Source organism: Pleurodeles waltl, chromosome 7 (genome assembly GCF_031143425.1).
Source record: "Pleurodeles waltl isolate 20211129_DDA chromosome 7, aPleWal1.hap1.20221129, whole genome shotgun sequence".
Taxonomy (NCBI): domain Eukaryota; kingdom Metazoa; phylum Chordata; class Amphibia; order Caudata; family Salamandridae; genus Pleurodeles; species Pleurodeles waltl.
Window position 1 is genome coordinate 1,267,685,957 of NC_090446.1, and position 17,045 is coordinate 1,267,703,001.

Sequence of the window (17,045 nt, forward strand, 5' to 3'; positions counted from 1 at the left end):
CATTGTCCCTGTTTCTAGCCTCCCTCCTCCAACTTCCTCCACCTAAACTCCTGTACCTCAGCCTATCCCAAGCACACCATCAGACCAGCATGCACACACGTCAACACACAAGGGAAGCTCAGGCAAACATAAGCACCACACATCCCACAAGCACTCACACAAGCATCATACACATGCAGACATACCAACATCCACTGCCTCCACTGTGTCCCCCTCCTCGTCTCCCTCCTCCCTCCCTATCTCGTCTCCACTCACACCTGCATGCACTACATCATCAGCCACTACCTCCATCACCAGCACACCCACCACCACACCCCGCTCACGTGCACTCACCACCCCCACTACCATTCACACATCCCCTGTGTCCTCTCCCAGTGTGTCTGTGAGCCCACCTCCCAAGGTACACAAATGCAGCCACACACACACCCAACAGTCATCCACCTCACAACAGCCTCCAGCCCATGCACCTTCACCCAAAGTCAGCAAACGTACACCTCCTACAACCACTACCTTTTCCTCCACTCCCAAACCCCCTCCATCTACTCGTCCCAGTGTGCCCCAAAAACTTTTCCTGTCCAACCTTGACCTCTTTCCCTCACCTCCCCCACCCCTTCAGTCTCCTAGGGCCCGCCTCTCTAGGTCCCAACCCAGCGCCTCTGCCACAACATCGGCGGGAACAGTGGTGCCAGCAGTAACCGGCTTCTGGAGTGCGCCAGGCAGCAGGGCAGCCAGTGTGCAAGGAGCCAGAGCACGGACAGTCCCCCACCTCAAAAGCAGAAAAAGTTGGCCAGTGCTCGGCGGGAGAGAGGAAAGAAATCTGCCACCAAAGCAGCTCCCAGGGGTACAGTTGGGAGTGTGGAGACAGCTGCGCCACCATCCAAGGTGGGGAAGGGGCACAGTAAAACCGGCAAGTCTGGGAAAACCTGCATGGCAGACAAGACCGCAACAAGCACCGCTGCCAAGGACACCGCCGCCACCAGCACCGCTGCCAAGGACACCGCCGCCACCATCACCGCTGCCAAGGACACTGCCGCCACCAGCACTGCTGAACAGGACACCGCCGCCACCAGCACCGCTGCCAAGGACACCGCCGCCACCAGCACCGCTGAACAGGACACCGCCGCAACAAGCACCGCAGGCCAGTGAGCGCCAAAGATTCCGACGCTACTGAGGCCGCCATGAGCAGGATGAAGCACTCTGGGCACCAAGCCCCCTCCAGAACCAGTGGAGATTGGCATCCACTACCTCAGTCCTTGGCAGGATGAAGCACTCTGGGCACAAAGCCCCCTCCGGAACCAGTGGAGATTGACATCCACTACCTCAGTCCTTGGCAGGATGAAGCACTCTGGGCACAAAGCCCCCTCCAGAACCAGTGGAGACTGTTATCCACTTGAGAGACTGTGGCTTTGCACTCCCCAGGATAAAGCAGTGGGCAACCCACCCACTGGAGCGACTTGAGAGACTGTGGCTTTGCACTCCCCAGGATAAATCAGTGGGCAAACAACCCACTGGAGAGACTTGAGAGACTGTGGCTTTGCACTCCCCAGGATACATCAATGGGCATGGAGCCCGCTCGTGGATCTGGCGTCGTGCACTCATCCGGCTGAGGTGCCCCCCTTCCCTTCCCCCTGAGGTGCCTGTTTTATTTCTATCTGATGCCCCAGCAGTGTTCTCTCCGTCTTGTTCGGGTATCTTGTGTGGGCCTCGCCCATGCATTTTGGGCCCAGTGGTCCACAGACTATGATGGTGGAATCCCTTGGACTTGTATTCTTGGTGTATATATTTGTTTATAGTGTGAATATCTTTATATATGTATATATTTTTGATTCATGTATTTGAATATATTGCAATCATTCGACTCATTTCCTTTCGTCCTTGCATTCTTCCCGGGAGAGTTGGGGGGTGTAACTGTAATGTATCATGATGTATTAGTGTGTGTGTTGTCGTGGGTGAGGGTGGGGGTGGGGGTGTTGCTTGTGTGTGTCACTCTCTTTTCCCTCCCCCTCCCCTGTGTCGTAGGTGCAGTACTCACCGTGGTCTTCGCCGCCGTCTTTGTTGTTCCTGGTAGAGAAGCAGGAAGATAAAGGCTGGCAGTATGTGGAGCTCAGGTTCCCTGGCCTCCTGATTCCTCGTGGGGTGTGTAGAGGTGAGCGTTTTCCCTTCCAAGTCCTGTTTACGCCGTGTTTTTGTTCGCGGTGAATCCGCCCCGGAAAAGGTGGCGGATTGGACTGTTGTAATTCTGTGGGTGGTACATTGTCCTCCGCCTGTCTGTTGGCAGTTACCGCCGCGGTGTTTGTTTGTACCGCCTTGGCGGTCGGAGTGTTAAAGTGGCTGTCTATGTTGGCGGTTTCCTCCCACGGCCGTGATTCCAAAAAAATTTCCGGCGGCCTGTTGGCGGTTTTACCGCTGCTTTAACACAGACCGCCAGGGTTGTAATGACCACCTTTGTTCCTTTTATTCAACTCCAAGACCCACTATGGAGCTGATCACGTACAATCAGCAATCACAGTATACCCCTCCCAGATGTTAGTAAGAGCATTGCTGTCCTTGAGACATCCCGAAAAGAGAGGAAGAGTCGCTTTGAGAGAAGCATAGAGCTCACATTGATTTATGTTGTAAAGGTGGCAATGCCACATTTCTGTCCTTTGTGTTTGCAATAAATGGTACATTTGGTCAAAGAATTCAAGAAAGAGACCCAACAGTTATCAGACCAGTTCACTAGAACAGGATTATCAACTAGTTGATAAGATCCAGCATGGCCTCTTTAATGTCTGTAGGGTTGTCACAATTTTGGATTAGGTAATTCTCGGGCAAAAAGGAGGAAAATACCATGCATGAGCTCTAATTAGGTATCTCACTGTTTAGAGAGCAAGGCAGAATTAACTGCTTCGCAGACAAGAATAACAACACTGAATTGTCTGACATGGATGAAACGGCTCCAAAAGCAATATGCGGTATAGACCACATATACTCCATTAAAAGAAGAACTACCAAGCAGACTTAACAATGAGCAACCATCTCAGCAAAACAATTTGTTTTTTTCTTTCCCTGAAAGCCCTAACCTTCTAAAACCTGCAAAGTCCACATTGGATTTACAGGTAGCAGGGAAAACATGCATTTCTGATATCTGTATGTATGCAAATCTTTTCAACAGCATCCATGGTACAACTTCAAATAAAGACTTGCTGCATCCAAAAGAAAGTCTCCTATGGGCAAATGCGGGCAAACATCAAGTGAGAGGTTCACAGGGAGCTGAATAGATATCCACAGGCCAGTATACAGGCATGAATAACTGACCAGAGGGGATCATAGAATCATGCACTATTGCAACCTTTCAACATAATTTGCACGTCACAATACCATAAGAAGCACTCTCATAGTAAAATAAACTACAGACAAATGGGCCGTACCGAGGGAAAAAAACCTCAAAGGCACATAGGAAAATAGACTACAAGGAAGTGTAAAATCTCTCAAAGACTGGTCAAAAGAACACTTCAATAATATTAACAACACCCTTCAATAATAGCCATGTGCCCAGCGGTTCTCTGTTAACAGCATTTCTAAGAAATCTGAAAAACCTGCCCTACAAAAATAGACAATAGTCTGAGGTAGACAGATTTAGGGTGTTGCTGGTGGTGTAGGTGTGCACCATGCATGGGAACAGCTCTCTGCTTAAACCTGTGAACTATCCAGAGTTCAGACCTTTAATCTGCACAAAAAAAAAACCTCAAGTGAAGCTGTGAGGCAAGACAATTTCAGAATCTTTTGATGTCAGAATGCCCTAAACAAAATGACTCCCTTTTAATGGAAAAATACTACAACAGTTTTACAAACTTGTACTGTGTGTTCCTTTCCTGCTACAGTAGGATATTCTAACCATTGTAGGTTTATTTCACCCAGGCGTTTTACTTTGTCAGATCATGCTCTTCTGTCTAGCAGCTCTGAACATCAATTGGGACAACACATTAATAAGAGGGTTCCAGAATAAAACCTGAAAAATATTGATGTAGTCAATACACAAACCTCTACTTGTTAATTGTTTTGATTCCATCGGTATAATAAACTATGAAAGTGTGCGTAAACAAGTATGACCACCAAGAGAGGACTTGCTATGTGAAAAATCCCCACCATTCCAACTGGGATATTCAGAGGCTCTCGTACAGTGAAAATATAAAATGTGTATCATGGCTACAAAATAGCAAACGTCTGTGCTGGGGTCTTAAGAAAAAGTTGTACTAGCATGCAAACTACTTACAGGCACAATGCATAACAGGCAAAATCTTTTCTGAATGCAAAAATACATAAATCTAGGATATACGAGAAGCAACATTAGTTGCACATAGCTTTGCCTCAATCAGGCTACTCAGGATTTCTTTAGAAGGTTGGCTCGATCTGTGAAAGAAAAAAAACTCCCACAAGCACACTGGAGTCAAATATAGGGGTTCTCTTAATTCTCTTGAAGTTATACAGGAATAATCAACATATGTTATTATTGCCACCTATCTTTCTCCTCAGAAAGGTCAAGGCTACATAGATCGGAAAGATAAATAGAGGGACGAACATCACAGAGATCCCTGGTGAACTCTTTCCTTCTTTTTGGGTGCAAAAACTAGGCATGTGGTTCCCAGGTGTTTATAGAGATTATGAATAGCTCACTGAATACAGAAAAACTGCTGGGACTCCCATAAGCATTCCTGTGTTACTCCTGTATTCAAACAAACATAACTGAGCCAAGTTGAACCACTTAACTGCCAAGTTGAACCACTTAACTGCAGGTCATGATGAAACCACTTTCCTGAAATTTTCTAAAATTCTCAAGTAAGAGCTTATCAGGGAAATGTCACACAAGTGGATTGCATTAATACTGAGTCACCCAATATTTCATCAAAAAATAAACAAGAATGGTGGTGACAAGAATAGCATGGTACAGAATATTGCAGGTGAGAATATTGAGTTTTTAAATATATGTGTCTATAATATGGAATTTGTATTCTTTTGTAATGTTATGTGTGTGTTTTAAGTAATTAATGTTCATTTTAGTTGCTTATAATATTATAGTTATAATATTTTTACACTTTATTTTTGGCAGGTTGTTGCGTTTGCAGGAGAGTACTAAGGGTGTCAAAGTTTAAAAAAGAAAATATATATATATATATATTTAGTTTGTTACATTTAATGGGTTAATTAGATTAATAATTATGTACTTTAACTGTTATATTTTTTAATTATTAAAAATAATTTAATTATTTTCAATTGTTTGCATTAATTATGACAGTTTTTAATTTACCATATCCTGAATGTTTTTAAAATTATGTTTTTACTTTAATTGGATGATTACATTATTATGTAAACTATTTAACTGGTTAAATGTATGTATTTGTTTTTTTTGTTGCAATTTATTTTTTTAGAATCATGTCAATTCTATTTCTTGGGTAGCTGGGACTGTAGGGTAGTATGGAGAAAGGTTTTTACTGTAACTTTTTTAGTGTTTAATTGGTGAATACTTTTTAAATTGCTATTTTTTTGGAATAAATAATTTGTTTTTAGAGTTTTTGGTTGTTACAGAAATAGCTTTTAAAACATGTTTACAAGTATTCATAATTGTTAATGTGATTTGTTTAAAACAAAATTCTAATTATTATATGTTTAGTGCAACATTTTCCCTATTAAGCCCTCCTCAAAGGCCAACTCTTTCCATACTGTTGCTTAGACTGGAGCAGAAATAGTCAATCTGAACCACTAAAGTCCAATATTTTCTATCCTGTTGAGCAGGTTGGAGAGGGAATAGAAAGCATGGCAACTAGCTAAAGGTGGGAGTGTCAGGCCTGGCAATACCAAGTAGCTTTATTGAGGCTTTTGGCAAACCTTTAGCTTCGTTTTATGAACCTAGGACTGTTGCCTATTGTTAAACAGCAGTCACACTGTTTACTATAGGAGTAATTGCAATTGATGCACTAACCGTCTGAGAAGTTTGTACTCACTTGTTAAAGCATTCTTAGTGGCTAATGCCCCATTGGACCTGTGGAGACTCTGGCAATTAGACATTTCATGGGCAATCTGGACTGACACATCTGGAACGTGGTGCAGATTGTCTGCTGCAAAAACGAAAAACACAAAAAAATGATTAAGTTCAACAAGATTTAATTTTTATATAATGTGTGTGTTTGGAAAGTAGATTATTGGTAAGGGCAGGTAAGTAACTACACCTACCAATAGGCCACTAACCCCCACTTAGGTCCAGTTAGGTCTCAATAAATTAAACCCAGCTCAACCTTTGGTAGCTTGGCAACGACCGACAAGACTTAACTTAGGAGAGAAGTGTGTAAAGCATTTAAAAATCACAAACAGTATGGAAGCAAAAAAGTTAGGGGGCCTCTGCAATCAGCCCTGTTTTCTTACAGTGTGTTCTAAATTTCATTCACAGGTACATTTTCAACATGTCATCCAATGAAGTGACATAGCATAACATTCAATTCATAAATGACACCGGAAAACCGACATGAATTTAAAGACTGACAGGAACAAATGTAGAAAGTTGCTGTACTAAATTGAATACAAAAAAGGCTAAATTGCTTATCTGTAATCCTAGTTCTCTTCCAGGGGAATCCTCATCAAAGCACTAAATAGTTCCGCCCACATGCAGAGCACTTCTCTCATATATATATATATATATATATATATATATATATATATATATATATACACACACACACACACACACACACACACACACACACACACACACACACACACTCAGGTTTGGCAAGGAATATTGAGGAAACAAAGCGGCACTACAAGCCTATTGGGAGGCAAGAATTGACTATGCAGAACTACGTTGTCGAGCATGCATTGTAATGAGGAGTCCATTTCTATTTGGCAGCTCATTAAAAGGCAATAATGATGATATTGATGCAAGGAGGAGTCTCCCACAGAATTCCAGGCTTGCCTATTAATTACCTGTTAACAAGGGCTATGAAAGCCCAGAACGCTTCAGGAGTAAGCACCGGTTTGTTTTGTGGCATAATGTATGCCCTATATATTCACACACACACACACACACGCACACACACTGTATATAGTACTTAACATATACTATATATATTATATATTACCAAGTGGCGATCGCCACTAGGTAGTTATAGCTAGGACCTTGTTTCTATAGAAAAATAGTTCTTTTGTTTTGGTAATAACGTTGGCACGGTTTGCTGAAGCTTCACGAAATTGTCAAATAAAATACGACACTTACTTCAGCATCTGTCTGGAAAGTTTTGGGGTGATCCGTCAAGCAGGGGCTGAGAAAAAGGGGACGGTGTTGCCAGTCATCTTGGGACTTGGAGTTCCAGGAAAAAAAGTTTTTTAAAAAACCAAAAACGTAAAGGGGCAGGGTACAGACACCCTAACCCTTAGCTCTGGTGGTGGGGATCTAGAGGGACCCACCCCCCAGGGTTAAAAAGCACTTTAAAAAAAATATCAACATTGTTCATTGTTTGCTGTAAATTCGCGACGGGCTCGCAAACCTGTGGCAAAAGAAAAAAAAAAAAACCACAAGCACAGGTTCCTGCGCTAAATACCTAAGCCCCCCAGATAGAACAAGTCCCGAGGACATTGATATTTGTGAGGCGGGGCCCAGCCCCCCGGAGCCCTGGGGACCACCACCTCCCCAGGGCTTCAATGTAATTCTGTGCGTGGGGGGAGGGGGCATGCAGCCCCCCGCAGCCCCAGGAACCACCACCTCTCTGGGGCTAAAAACAAATCTAATGTGGCCACGTCCCCGGGGCTTCTATGTAATTATATGAGTTCCCCTCCTACCCCCTCCCCACACCCCCACCCCACAGCCCCAGGGACCACCATCTCCCTGGGGCTTCAATGTAATTCTAAGTGGGTGACGTTTGCCTCCCATCCTCCCTGCAGACCCGGGGACCACCACCTTCACATGGCTTCAATGTAATTCTATGTGGGGGGGCTATAGGCCTCCCGCAGCCCCGGGGACCACCATCTCCCCAGGATTTCAATGGAATTCTAAGCGGGCGGGCCATGTGGCTCCCCCACAGCCCCAAGGACCACCTCCTCCATAGGACAAATATTTAAAAAATAGAAAGGAAGTCAGTTTCAGGCCCCCGCAGCCCCGGGGACCACCATGTCTCTGGGACTCTTTTCTAGAGGGGGCAAACATTGGCCCTGGGGACCACCACCCCCCAGGGCCGGCTCCTGCTATGTCCTGGGGTATCCATCCCTGGAACATTGCTGTTTGCTATGGCTTGGCAGCATCTTTGACAGCTGCTGCCAAGTCACAGCAAACACTCTTGATCGCAGCGAGGGAGAGCAGTCAACCAGTTCTCCGTCTCTGTGAACGGAGGTTTCCTCAGTCTCCTTGCCCCTGGAGATGCCGTCAGGGAGACTGAGTAAACAGCTCTCACAGAAAGGGTGCTGTGAAAGCAATGCTGGCTCCTGAGGGAGGCAGCGAGCCAACAGGACAGTCGTCAGGTGACTGAGTGGCCTGGGGGGCACCCAGATCACATGGCCGGGCCCAGAGAGATGCAGGCCCTGGGACCGATATCGGCCTGGGGAAGGGGGCTGCTCCACCCCCTCCATGAAAAAAAATATAAATAATTAGGCCACGCCCCAGGGAATCGGGTAATTCCGGCCAAAATCGGCCTGGGGAGGGGGTGCACAGGTCCCCTCCTGAAAGAAAATATTTAGGCCAGGCTTTGGGGGATGGGGTTCCCGGGCCGAGATCGGCCTGGGGAGGGGGGCCATGCAACCCCTCTCCCCCTAGAAAGTCAAATTTAGGCTAGGCCCCCGGGGATGGGATCCCCAGGGGCGAAGTTGGCCTGGGGAGAGGGGGGGTCATGTGGGGTTGGGTTGTTAAAGAGAACATGGCTGCAAAAAAAAAAAAAACACAAAGATAACAGAGAAGGTATAGTTAAACATACCAAACCATATACATTCATCAGTTATAGTTAGAGTTATCTCAAGTAACTATAACTCGCGCCCTTACCATGCACTGCTAATTACCCCATATAATACATCACTCATGACATCTTTGATAACATCACTGATAATATCAATGTAACATTTGCAGTAAAATTATTTAGCAGAAAACTGTGCATGGCGTGGGTGTCACCTGTCAGGCTTGTGTTTTGAAGTCTGTTAGGCCTGGGGTAAAGTCAGTCTCACTGCCTCACAAGGAACAGCTCCCAGATGCTGGATAGGCCAGCCCGTCTGGGTGCCCCAGGACGTCTCTCCAGAAAGCGCCTTGATGTGGCGGCACTATTTATCATCTACAAGCAGACCCATTTTTAGAAGACAACTACAGGGCATGGGAGAGCGTGGTTAAAGTCTGTCCTTCCATACCCACCCTGTGGTCTGTGGTGAATGGGTCTGTGCCAGGGCAGGCTGGACTGATAGATCTGGTCTTATGTGTAATGCAGACCAATGGTGCTGCCAGGTGATGTGGAGAAGGGGGGAACTTTTGAAAAAAATAATAATAGCATATGTAATCACAAGATTTCAAAGCATTTCTATCTGCTGCCAGGGCCCTGCCTGTGGGAGAAGGCACTGAAGTCCACAGCGGTCTGGGCACAGACTTACAAAGCAAAGGGCTCCTGTTTATGCTGCATGATTGCAAGCCACATAAATGTGCAATATTTTATAAGGCGCAGATAAAGCACCTGGAAATAGTGGGATACTTTAAGGTGAGCATTTTTATTGTAGCTGGAGCATCTCAAACATGGGGTACCCTGCAGCGGACATGGGTTAACAGGGCCAGGGCGAGACTGAATTACAGAAACCAGGATGTGATGAGCAGGAGGTGTGAAATATGCCTTTGGGTCGGGATTATATCTCTGGATTGTAAATGAAATATTGACCTTCAAAAATGTTACATCCATTATGTTTACTGCCATCATGCATGAAGAGACTTAGGTGTGGAGTTAAGAATAGTAAATCTGTAGTTAGTATGTATTTACCACTGTGCTACTGACAGTGTACTAGAGACAATATTGTTGTATGCTGATATTTAGACTAGAATAGAATGATATAAACCCTTCGAATTGTACTGGAGGGCAAAGTCAACTGTTGTGTGTTTTTTTAACGTATTTAAAATATGAGGTGCATGGCAATAAAGTGATTTGGCCACAATGACATTTTTGGAGGCATGTGATGAAGCCAAGATTGGAACTACTGCCTTGGTCGCTATCATCAGTTTATAAACCACTCTGGTCGCGTAAATAAAGCGCGAAAATCAAAATAAATTGTCCTCTTGAGTATTAAGTGATCGGTGCTACTACAACCCAAGGGTGATTGCTTTATCAACTTCAAAAGCATGACAGGCTGTCTCGGACCTGCCAGGTGCAGATCAGCAGCTAGAAGTCATATTTAGATCCTGGCAGCCAGTGCTAAGCCCACAAAGGGCCCAGTCAGAGCAACTGGTAAGTTTAGAACTTTTGTGGGAAACTGTTCACTCCCAATTTCTTTCCCAGTTCACATTGTACCAAGAACTACTTGGGCCGTCACGAGAGAACGACAGGGGAATTCGGCGACCCTGACTCTGGAATGAGCCGGCCGCGGGCACCTGTGTAAAATGTTTGCCCTGGCACTTCTACTTTTAGAAATCAAGCACTGTGACCCTAGGCATGTTTATATTAACATTTAATGGATCTTCATAGCGCTGTGAACTGCTCTAGATAGACCATTACAGGCACTCGATGCAGCACAAAAATAGACAAAATACATATGTGGAAAGTTTTAGTGGAGCAATGCAGAAGTGTTTGGAAATAAACAAAACCGATTCTCACCTGGGCGGTGGTGGGGCCCGGCAGTGCTCCCCTGCACCTGCGCACAGAAGAGAAAAGGCATTGAGATTTGGACAAAATGTGCTTGGGAATTCATGTTGCCAGAGGATAAAACAAGTAAAATATTTGCCACCAATGAAAGGGTGGCGCATGGCCCCAGAGCACAGTACCTGAATGCTGTGTGGCACAGCAGCCTCCCTCGGTGGTAGTGGAAGACAGGGCTGCCCAGCTGCCACTCACTCGTCTTTAGCCTGCACCGTGAGGCCGCGAGGTCTCTTGTCAGGATATAGGGTTGCTTGGGAAACGGTTGTTCGGCAGGAGCTAAAGCCCTGACCTCTCTCGGCACAACTCTAGGGGAGAAACTGAATTAAAAATAACAAACCGGGGCATTTCTGCTCTCCCACCACCATGGAGCGCAAAGTGGAGGAGACAGAGGAAATAATATGATGTAACTGGTGCTCATGCAAGGGCAATCCAATACCCGATGGAGTTAGCGCCGTATGAGAATTTAAAGCGCCATGGAGTGCCAAGGGGACAGACAAAAAAAACAAGAAATCCTCCACCCTCGCTGCCCACAAAGACCAAATGTGACCAAGATAACGACCTGATTTATAGTGTTGTTTACAGCTAAGCTCCAAACAAGAATGCTCTTCAAATGAAAAGGGAAGCTTCCCTAGACACGAGCAGGAAACCATGTAAAAAAGTCCCCTGCAGACCAAATAAACAGGACCAAGCCTAATTATACAGTAGTTGGGAGGGAGGGACAAAGAGGCATGACTGACCACTAGCGAGCAAGGATTTTTAAATGACACCTAAACTAACAAATGTAATAGCTGGAAGGCCACAGAAGTATACAAGAGGTCGTAAGCTTACGCTCAACCTAAAAATTACCAGAGGAAGCCTTCCATGAACCTTTATTTAAAAGAAAAAGGAATGAGATCTCTCTGACCGATGTAGGTCTGTGACCCATATTTACTAATATGCTGCCATTAAAAAAAGTAAACATAAAACTGGCACTGTGTCCTTAAGAATCTCACAGAACCCCATGTATCCCATCATGCCCCACAGATGACAGTTAGGCCAGGCCTTTTTTCTGAAAACTAAGGAATCCTGCATACAGAACTTGTTGAGAGCTGCAATAGCTTCCATCCGGGGAGTTGGGTGGGTTGCTTAAGACTTTGATGAGGATTTCCCTGTAAGAAAACTAGGATTACAGGTAAGCAATGTATCCTTCTCTTCCAGGGGATCCTCATCAATAGTCACAAGCACTGAATAGAATAGCAAGCCCATCCCACAAAGGGCAGAATTAGAAACAAAGAACGGATCCAACAGTTAACCAAAAAGATTTCTCAAAGAAGCCTGTCCTAAGGGAGTGTCTGCTTTAGTATCTGAATCTAAGCAGTAATGTCTAGTAAAGGTATGTGGAGATGTCCATGTAGCAGATTTAAAAATTTCAGAAATAGGTACATTTCTTAACAGAGCTGCAGTAGTAGTTTTCCCCCTAGTAGAATGTGCTTATGTCTTGCTGGTAAGGACTTTTTAGCTAACTGGAATGAGTATAATACAGGAAACAATCCATCTTAAAATAGATTGCTTAGATGATGCTAAACCTGTTCTCACTGGACCATAATTAACAAACAGGTGATCAGACTTCCTGATGCTCTTGGTCTTGACCAAGTGGAATTTTAAATCTCTCCTATTACTCAGTGAATGTAGTGACCTTTCAGCTGGGCGTGAGGGGTTGGGAAAGAAAGTATGTAAAGAGATAGTCTGATTGATGTGAAACTCTGAGACGACCTTTAGGAGAAAAATGGGACGAGGTCTCATCACCACTCTACTGGAGTGAAAAAACAGTTTATGGTGTCTCCGAACACAGGGCTTGAATTTCACTTACCTACATGCTGAAGTGATGGAAACCAGAAAAGCTGCTTTCCATGTGAGATGTTGCAAATAGGCTTTATATATGGGGTCAAATGGAGGGCTCATCAATTTGGAAAGGACAATATTAAGTTAAGGAGAGGAATTGCTAACTGGAGGGACACATTTTTAAGCCCTTTGAGAAAATCCTACATCACTGGAATCCTGAAAAAACGTGTTTGTGAGGAAGACTGCCTATATGCCGTAATGGCTGCAAGGTGTATTCTAATTGAGGAAAACTGGAGCCCTGATTTAGATAAGTGTGGCAGATACTGGATGACTACACTTTCTTGGCATGATGTGGATTGAATTGTGATTATTCTCCGTACAACATACATAAAACCTTTTCCATAGCAAAACATATAAGCTTCTAGTGGAAGTTCTCTTACCCTCCCTGAGAATGTCCCTACACTCCTTGGGAAGCCCTAAGTGTCCACACTGGAGGAATTCAGGAGCCATGCTGTCAGGTTCAGGGATGAGAGATTGGGATGCAGTATCTATCCCCCGGACTTGAACAGGAGATCCTGTCGGCAGGGCAGCCTCTTACGAGATCTCTCTGACCGATGTAGAAGGTCTGTGACCCACCACTGGTGAAGCCACTCTCGTGCTATCAGTATCATTCTGCTTTGGGATTGGTATAACTGGAGAAACACTTCTTAATGAGAGAAATTGGTACAAATGTGTAGAGAAATTTCCATGACCAACTTGTCAAAAGGGCATCCCCCTTCGACCCTGGTTTGTCAAATGTGGCATTTTCTGTTGTTAGCAAACAGGTCTATTTGAGGATACCCCCATTCCTGAAAAATGTCTTGCAACACCTCGTCATTAAGAGTCCATTTGTGAATGTCTCGGAAGTTTCAACTGAGAGTCCGCTTGCATGTTTTGAATGCTCAGCAGATGAATGACAAGTATTGTTAAGTTTCTGGCCAGTAGCCATTTCCAAAGGGTCTGAGCCTCGAGAGACAGAGGACGAGAGCGAGTTCCTCCCTGTGTGTTCGGGTAATGCCTAGTTGTTGTGTTGTCGGTCTGGACCAGGATGCAATTGGTTTTGGGGAAGAAAGACTGCACATCAAGGTGAACTGCTCTCAATTGCTGATGTGGTAAGTTTTTTCCTTTTCAGACTACATGCCCTGAATTGGAAGAGAGCCCATGTGAGCTTCCGATTCCTAGAGAGAGGTGTCTATGATCAGGGTTTGACTGGGTGGGTCCTGATAAAATGGCACCCCCACCGTTAGACTGTTCCACTGAGACGAACATGGGAGAGAATGGTGTGCAGCCTGCAAAAATGTCAGCTTGTCCTCCCAGCGGTTGGAAACCTGATTCCACTGGTCTTCCAAGCATTGCTGCAGGGGCCTCAAGTGCAACTTTGCATTCAGCAGTATGAATATGCAAGAAGTCACTGACTACAGAAGAGACGCTATCTGCGTCACAGATGATGAACTTACAGAATATTCTGACAATTCAGAGTGATGGACTATAGTCTCTCCTTCGAAGGATACACTCTTGCAGACTGTGTATCCAGTGTGGCCCCTAGGTAGTGCAGTTTCTCGACTGGGCGAGTTGTAGATTTTTGGAAACTGATCCAAAGACCCAGACTTGCGAGTGCCTCGACACAGATGTGATAATGCTCCCATGTCTGTGATGGAGAGGAGCTCTTTCTCAGTCCTCCATTTCCTTAAGAATGTTGTGATCATGTCTTACATTTTGAAAATGTTTGTGGGGCTGATCTGATGCAGGATGAGAGTACTCAGGATATGAAAATATCCATCTTGAAGGTCTATTGCACACATCCAGTCCCCTTGCTGCAAGAGTGGTTAGATTTAGTGCAGAGCCAGCAATCTGAACTTCTCTTGGCATATGTACTTGTTGGGTACTCAGAGGTTTAGTATGGGTCTGAAAAGATTTCCAGTTCCCTTTGATGAAACCAGACTTTCTCTATTGCCTCTTTTTGCATAAGGTGGTGACTTCCGACTGCAAGAGGTCTAGATGGTATCAGCATGTTTTTGCTGATGGAACAGCAAGAGGAGGGGACTTGAAGCAAAGAGAATAGTCATTGTGTACAATATTTAAGACCTATCTGTCTTCTGTAATTGACTTCCACTCTTCACAGTGATTGACAATACTTCCCCCCCACCGGAGCAGGTGACAGTGAAGAGAAAAGTAACGATTCACTGCTCTGCCATAAGATTTCCTGCCGCTGCATTCTGCTGTTGTGCACCTCTCCCTCTATAGGGTCTACGGAGGGCTGGGGAGAGGTATGACATTCCCTGCTGCTGATGTTGCTGCCAATGAGGTTTTTAAACACTGTTGAAAATACCTCTTGTCGTAGAGTCTGTATCCTCTGTGGATTACTTTCTTCTTTTCAAGGCCCACAGCCTTTAGCATGCCCAGCTCTGTTTTCATGCTGACATCTATTCATCTGCATAGATACCAAAAAGAATGTCACCCAATAATGGCAGGTTTGTGATATGGTGTTGTGCCTCAGGCTCCAGTTCTGTAAGGTGCAGCCAAGATGATCTCCTTGCACAGATGCTGTGTGCATAACCATGCGTTGCTAAATCCGACAAATCTGCAGCTGCGCTGATAATCTGACTGGATATCAGGCCACCCTCATTAAGTATCTCTTAGAAATCCTGCCTATCCTCTTTAAGCAGTTTTTCTGCGAACCTGGCAAACAAATCTCTGAGGGATCTGTTGTATCGACCAAGCAGAGCCGAGGAACTAGTCACCTTCTTGTAAGTTGCTGTTGTTCCACACATCTTTTTCCCCCAAATCATCCATCTGCTTGCTCTCTTTGTCTGGTGGAACCAAAAAAGAGGAAGAAGCTGCAGAATGCGGCTTCTGTGTGACCACCACTACAATCCAGAGGAAGGTCAGCTCTGAGGAACAGTGGATCCTGATGAAGAGAATAGTATTTTTTCAGGATCCGTGATGGTGTGGATCTCAAAGATACTAGTGTTAAAACTAGCTCTAGGCATCCAGGCGCTAAAGCAAGAGTGGTTGTGGGGCCGTTTGTGGTGCAGGGTTTCAAAGATCACAGAAGAAGACGTTGTCATGGTTGAAAATGTCCAGATTCAGTTTTGTTGCATCTCTGGCCAAGAAATCATTGGAAGGTCAAGAAATCATCCACCGGTGGCACTCTTGCTGGAGATGTATCCAACAGAGTTCAAGAAAAATTCTCTCACCGAGGACCAGGATGTTGTGGGCCAAGACTGATCATCTTCTGTGCCTGGATTACACAGTATGAGACCTTCTGGAACATCTAGACCTTCACCTGGTTCTAGACTGTGTTCAAGATCTAGAACGATGACGGATAGGACTTCTTGACCTCAGAGAAGATGGTTACAAACTCCTACATGGTGTGGCTCTTGAAACTGTAGGAGGCACTGATGGAGTGCCAGCAGAAAACCTTGGAGAAGGTGTTCTATGGGGAAATAATGTATGAGGCCTGAAAGGCAGGCATGTTTGAGAATACTCAGAGTCTGATGTTGCATACACTGGCCTTTTTCTTACATTTTCCAACCACCCTGGAGACATTGACAGGTGAGTTCGACCTGGATCTAGTAGGTGATCATGGTCCAGATTTCACCAAGTCCACTGTGACACACTGTAGCTCTGGGGATGTCCAATGAGTACTTCCCGCAACATTTTTATCCGTTGACGTCAACATGATTTTCCTTCAATGTCATGCAGAGTACTTAATCGTTTCAACCTCGATTTTGGCTTTGATGTTGAAGAATGTCACACGTTGTCTCGGCGGGCCTGTGTGCCTTGACGTCGTGATGTGAGTCTTTGGCGTCCATGACTGTCATCTGAGTCACGCTGGCCTGGGCAGCTGTTTCGACGCTGATACTTGTCTCGATGTCAGCTGATTGTGCCTTCTTGATGGCCATGCGACTCAACGTCGAGCGCCGGCTGTGTTCTGAAATCGAGCTATGAGCAAACCCCACCTCCGACAGTGTCTTCGACCTCAAACATAATAGTATTTTCCTCAATGTCATACCTCTCAATGTCAACCGGGACCTTGTTTTGTGGTGATTTTCACAAGATCTGGTGGGTTTTTTTGGATGAGAGGAGGGTCCTTTGGTGGAAGACTGGTGTTCCCCCAAGTCCTCTCGATGATCCAGCTGATCACCTCTCCTGGAGCCCACGAAGGCTGATCTTCTCCTTGTCTCTGAGGGTGCACCTGGACAACTTCTGGCAGTGAGTACAGGTGTCAGCACGTTGTGACTGGCAGGCAGACAATGCAGACTGGATGAGGGTCCATCTGAGCCTTCCTCTTCCCACAGGAAGGACATTTCACAAAAACCGAAGGCATATTTTGCCAGAAAAAAA

General features: G+C 45.2%; 1 protein-coding gene across 6 annotated transcripts in view; it reads right to left on the minus strand.

The window, feature by feature from the left end:
* The window catches only part of LOC138246155 (zinc finger protein 514-like), a 105,340-nt gene that overhangs the window by 25,179 nt on the left and 63,116 nt on the right, over positions 1-17,045 (minus strand). For 4 of the 6 annotated variants that reach the window (XM_069200442.1, XM_069200440.1, XM_069200438.1 and 1 more), the window contains one exon: positions 5,982-6,095. In XM_069200442.1, the coding sequence (XP_069056543.1) occupies positions 5,982-6,095 (114 nt within the window). Of the gene's footprint in view, positions 1-5,981; positions 6,096-10,796; positions 10,834-17,045 lie in introns of all 6 variants that reach the window. The other 2 variants (XR_011194233.1, XR_011194232.1) reach the window with 1 other exon arrangement.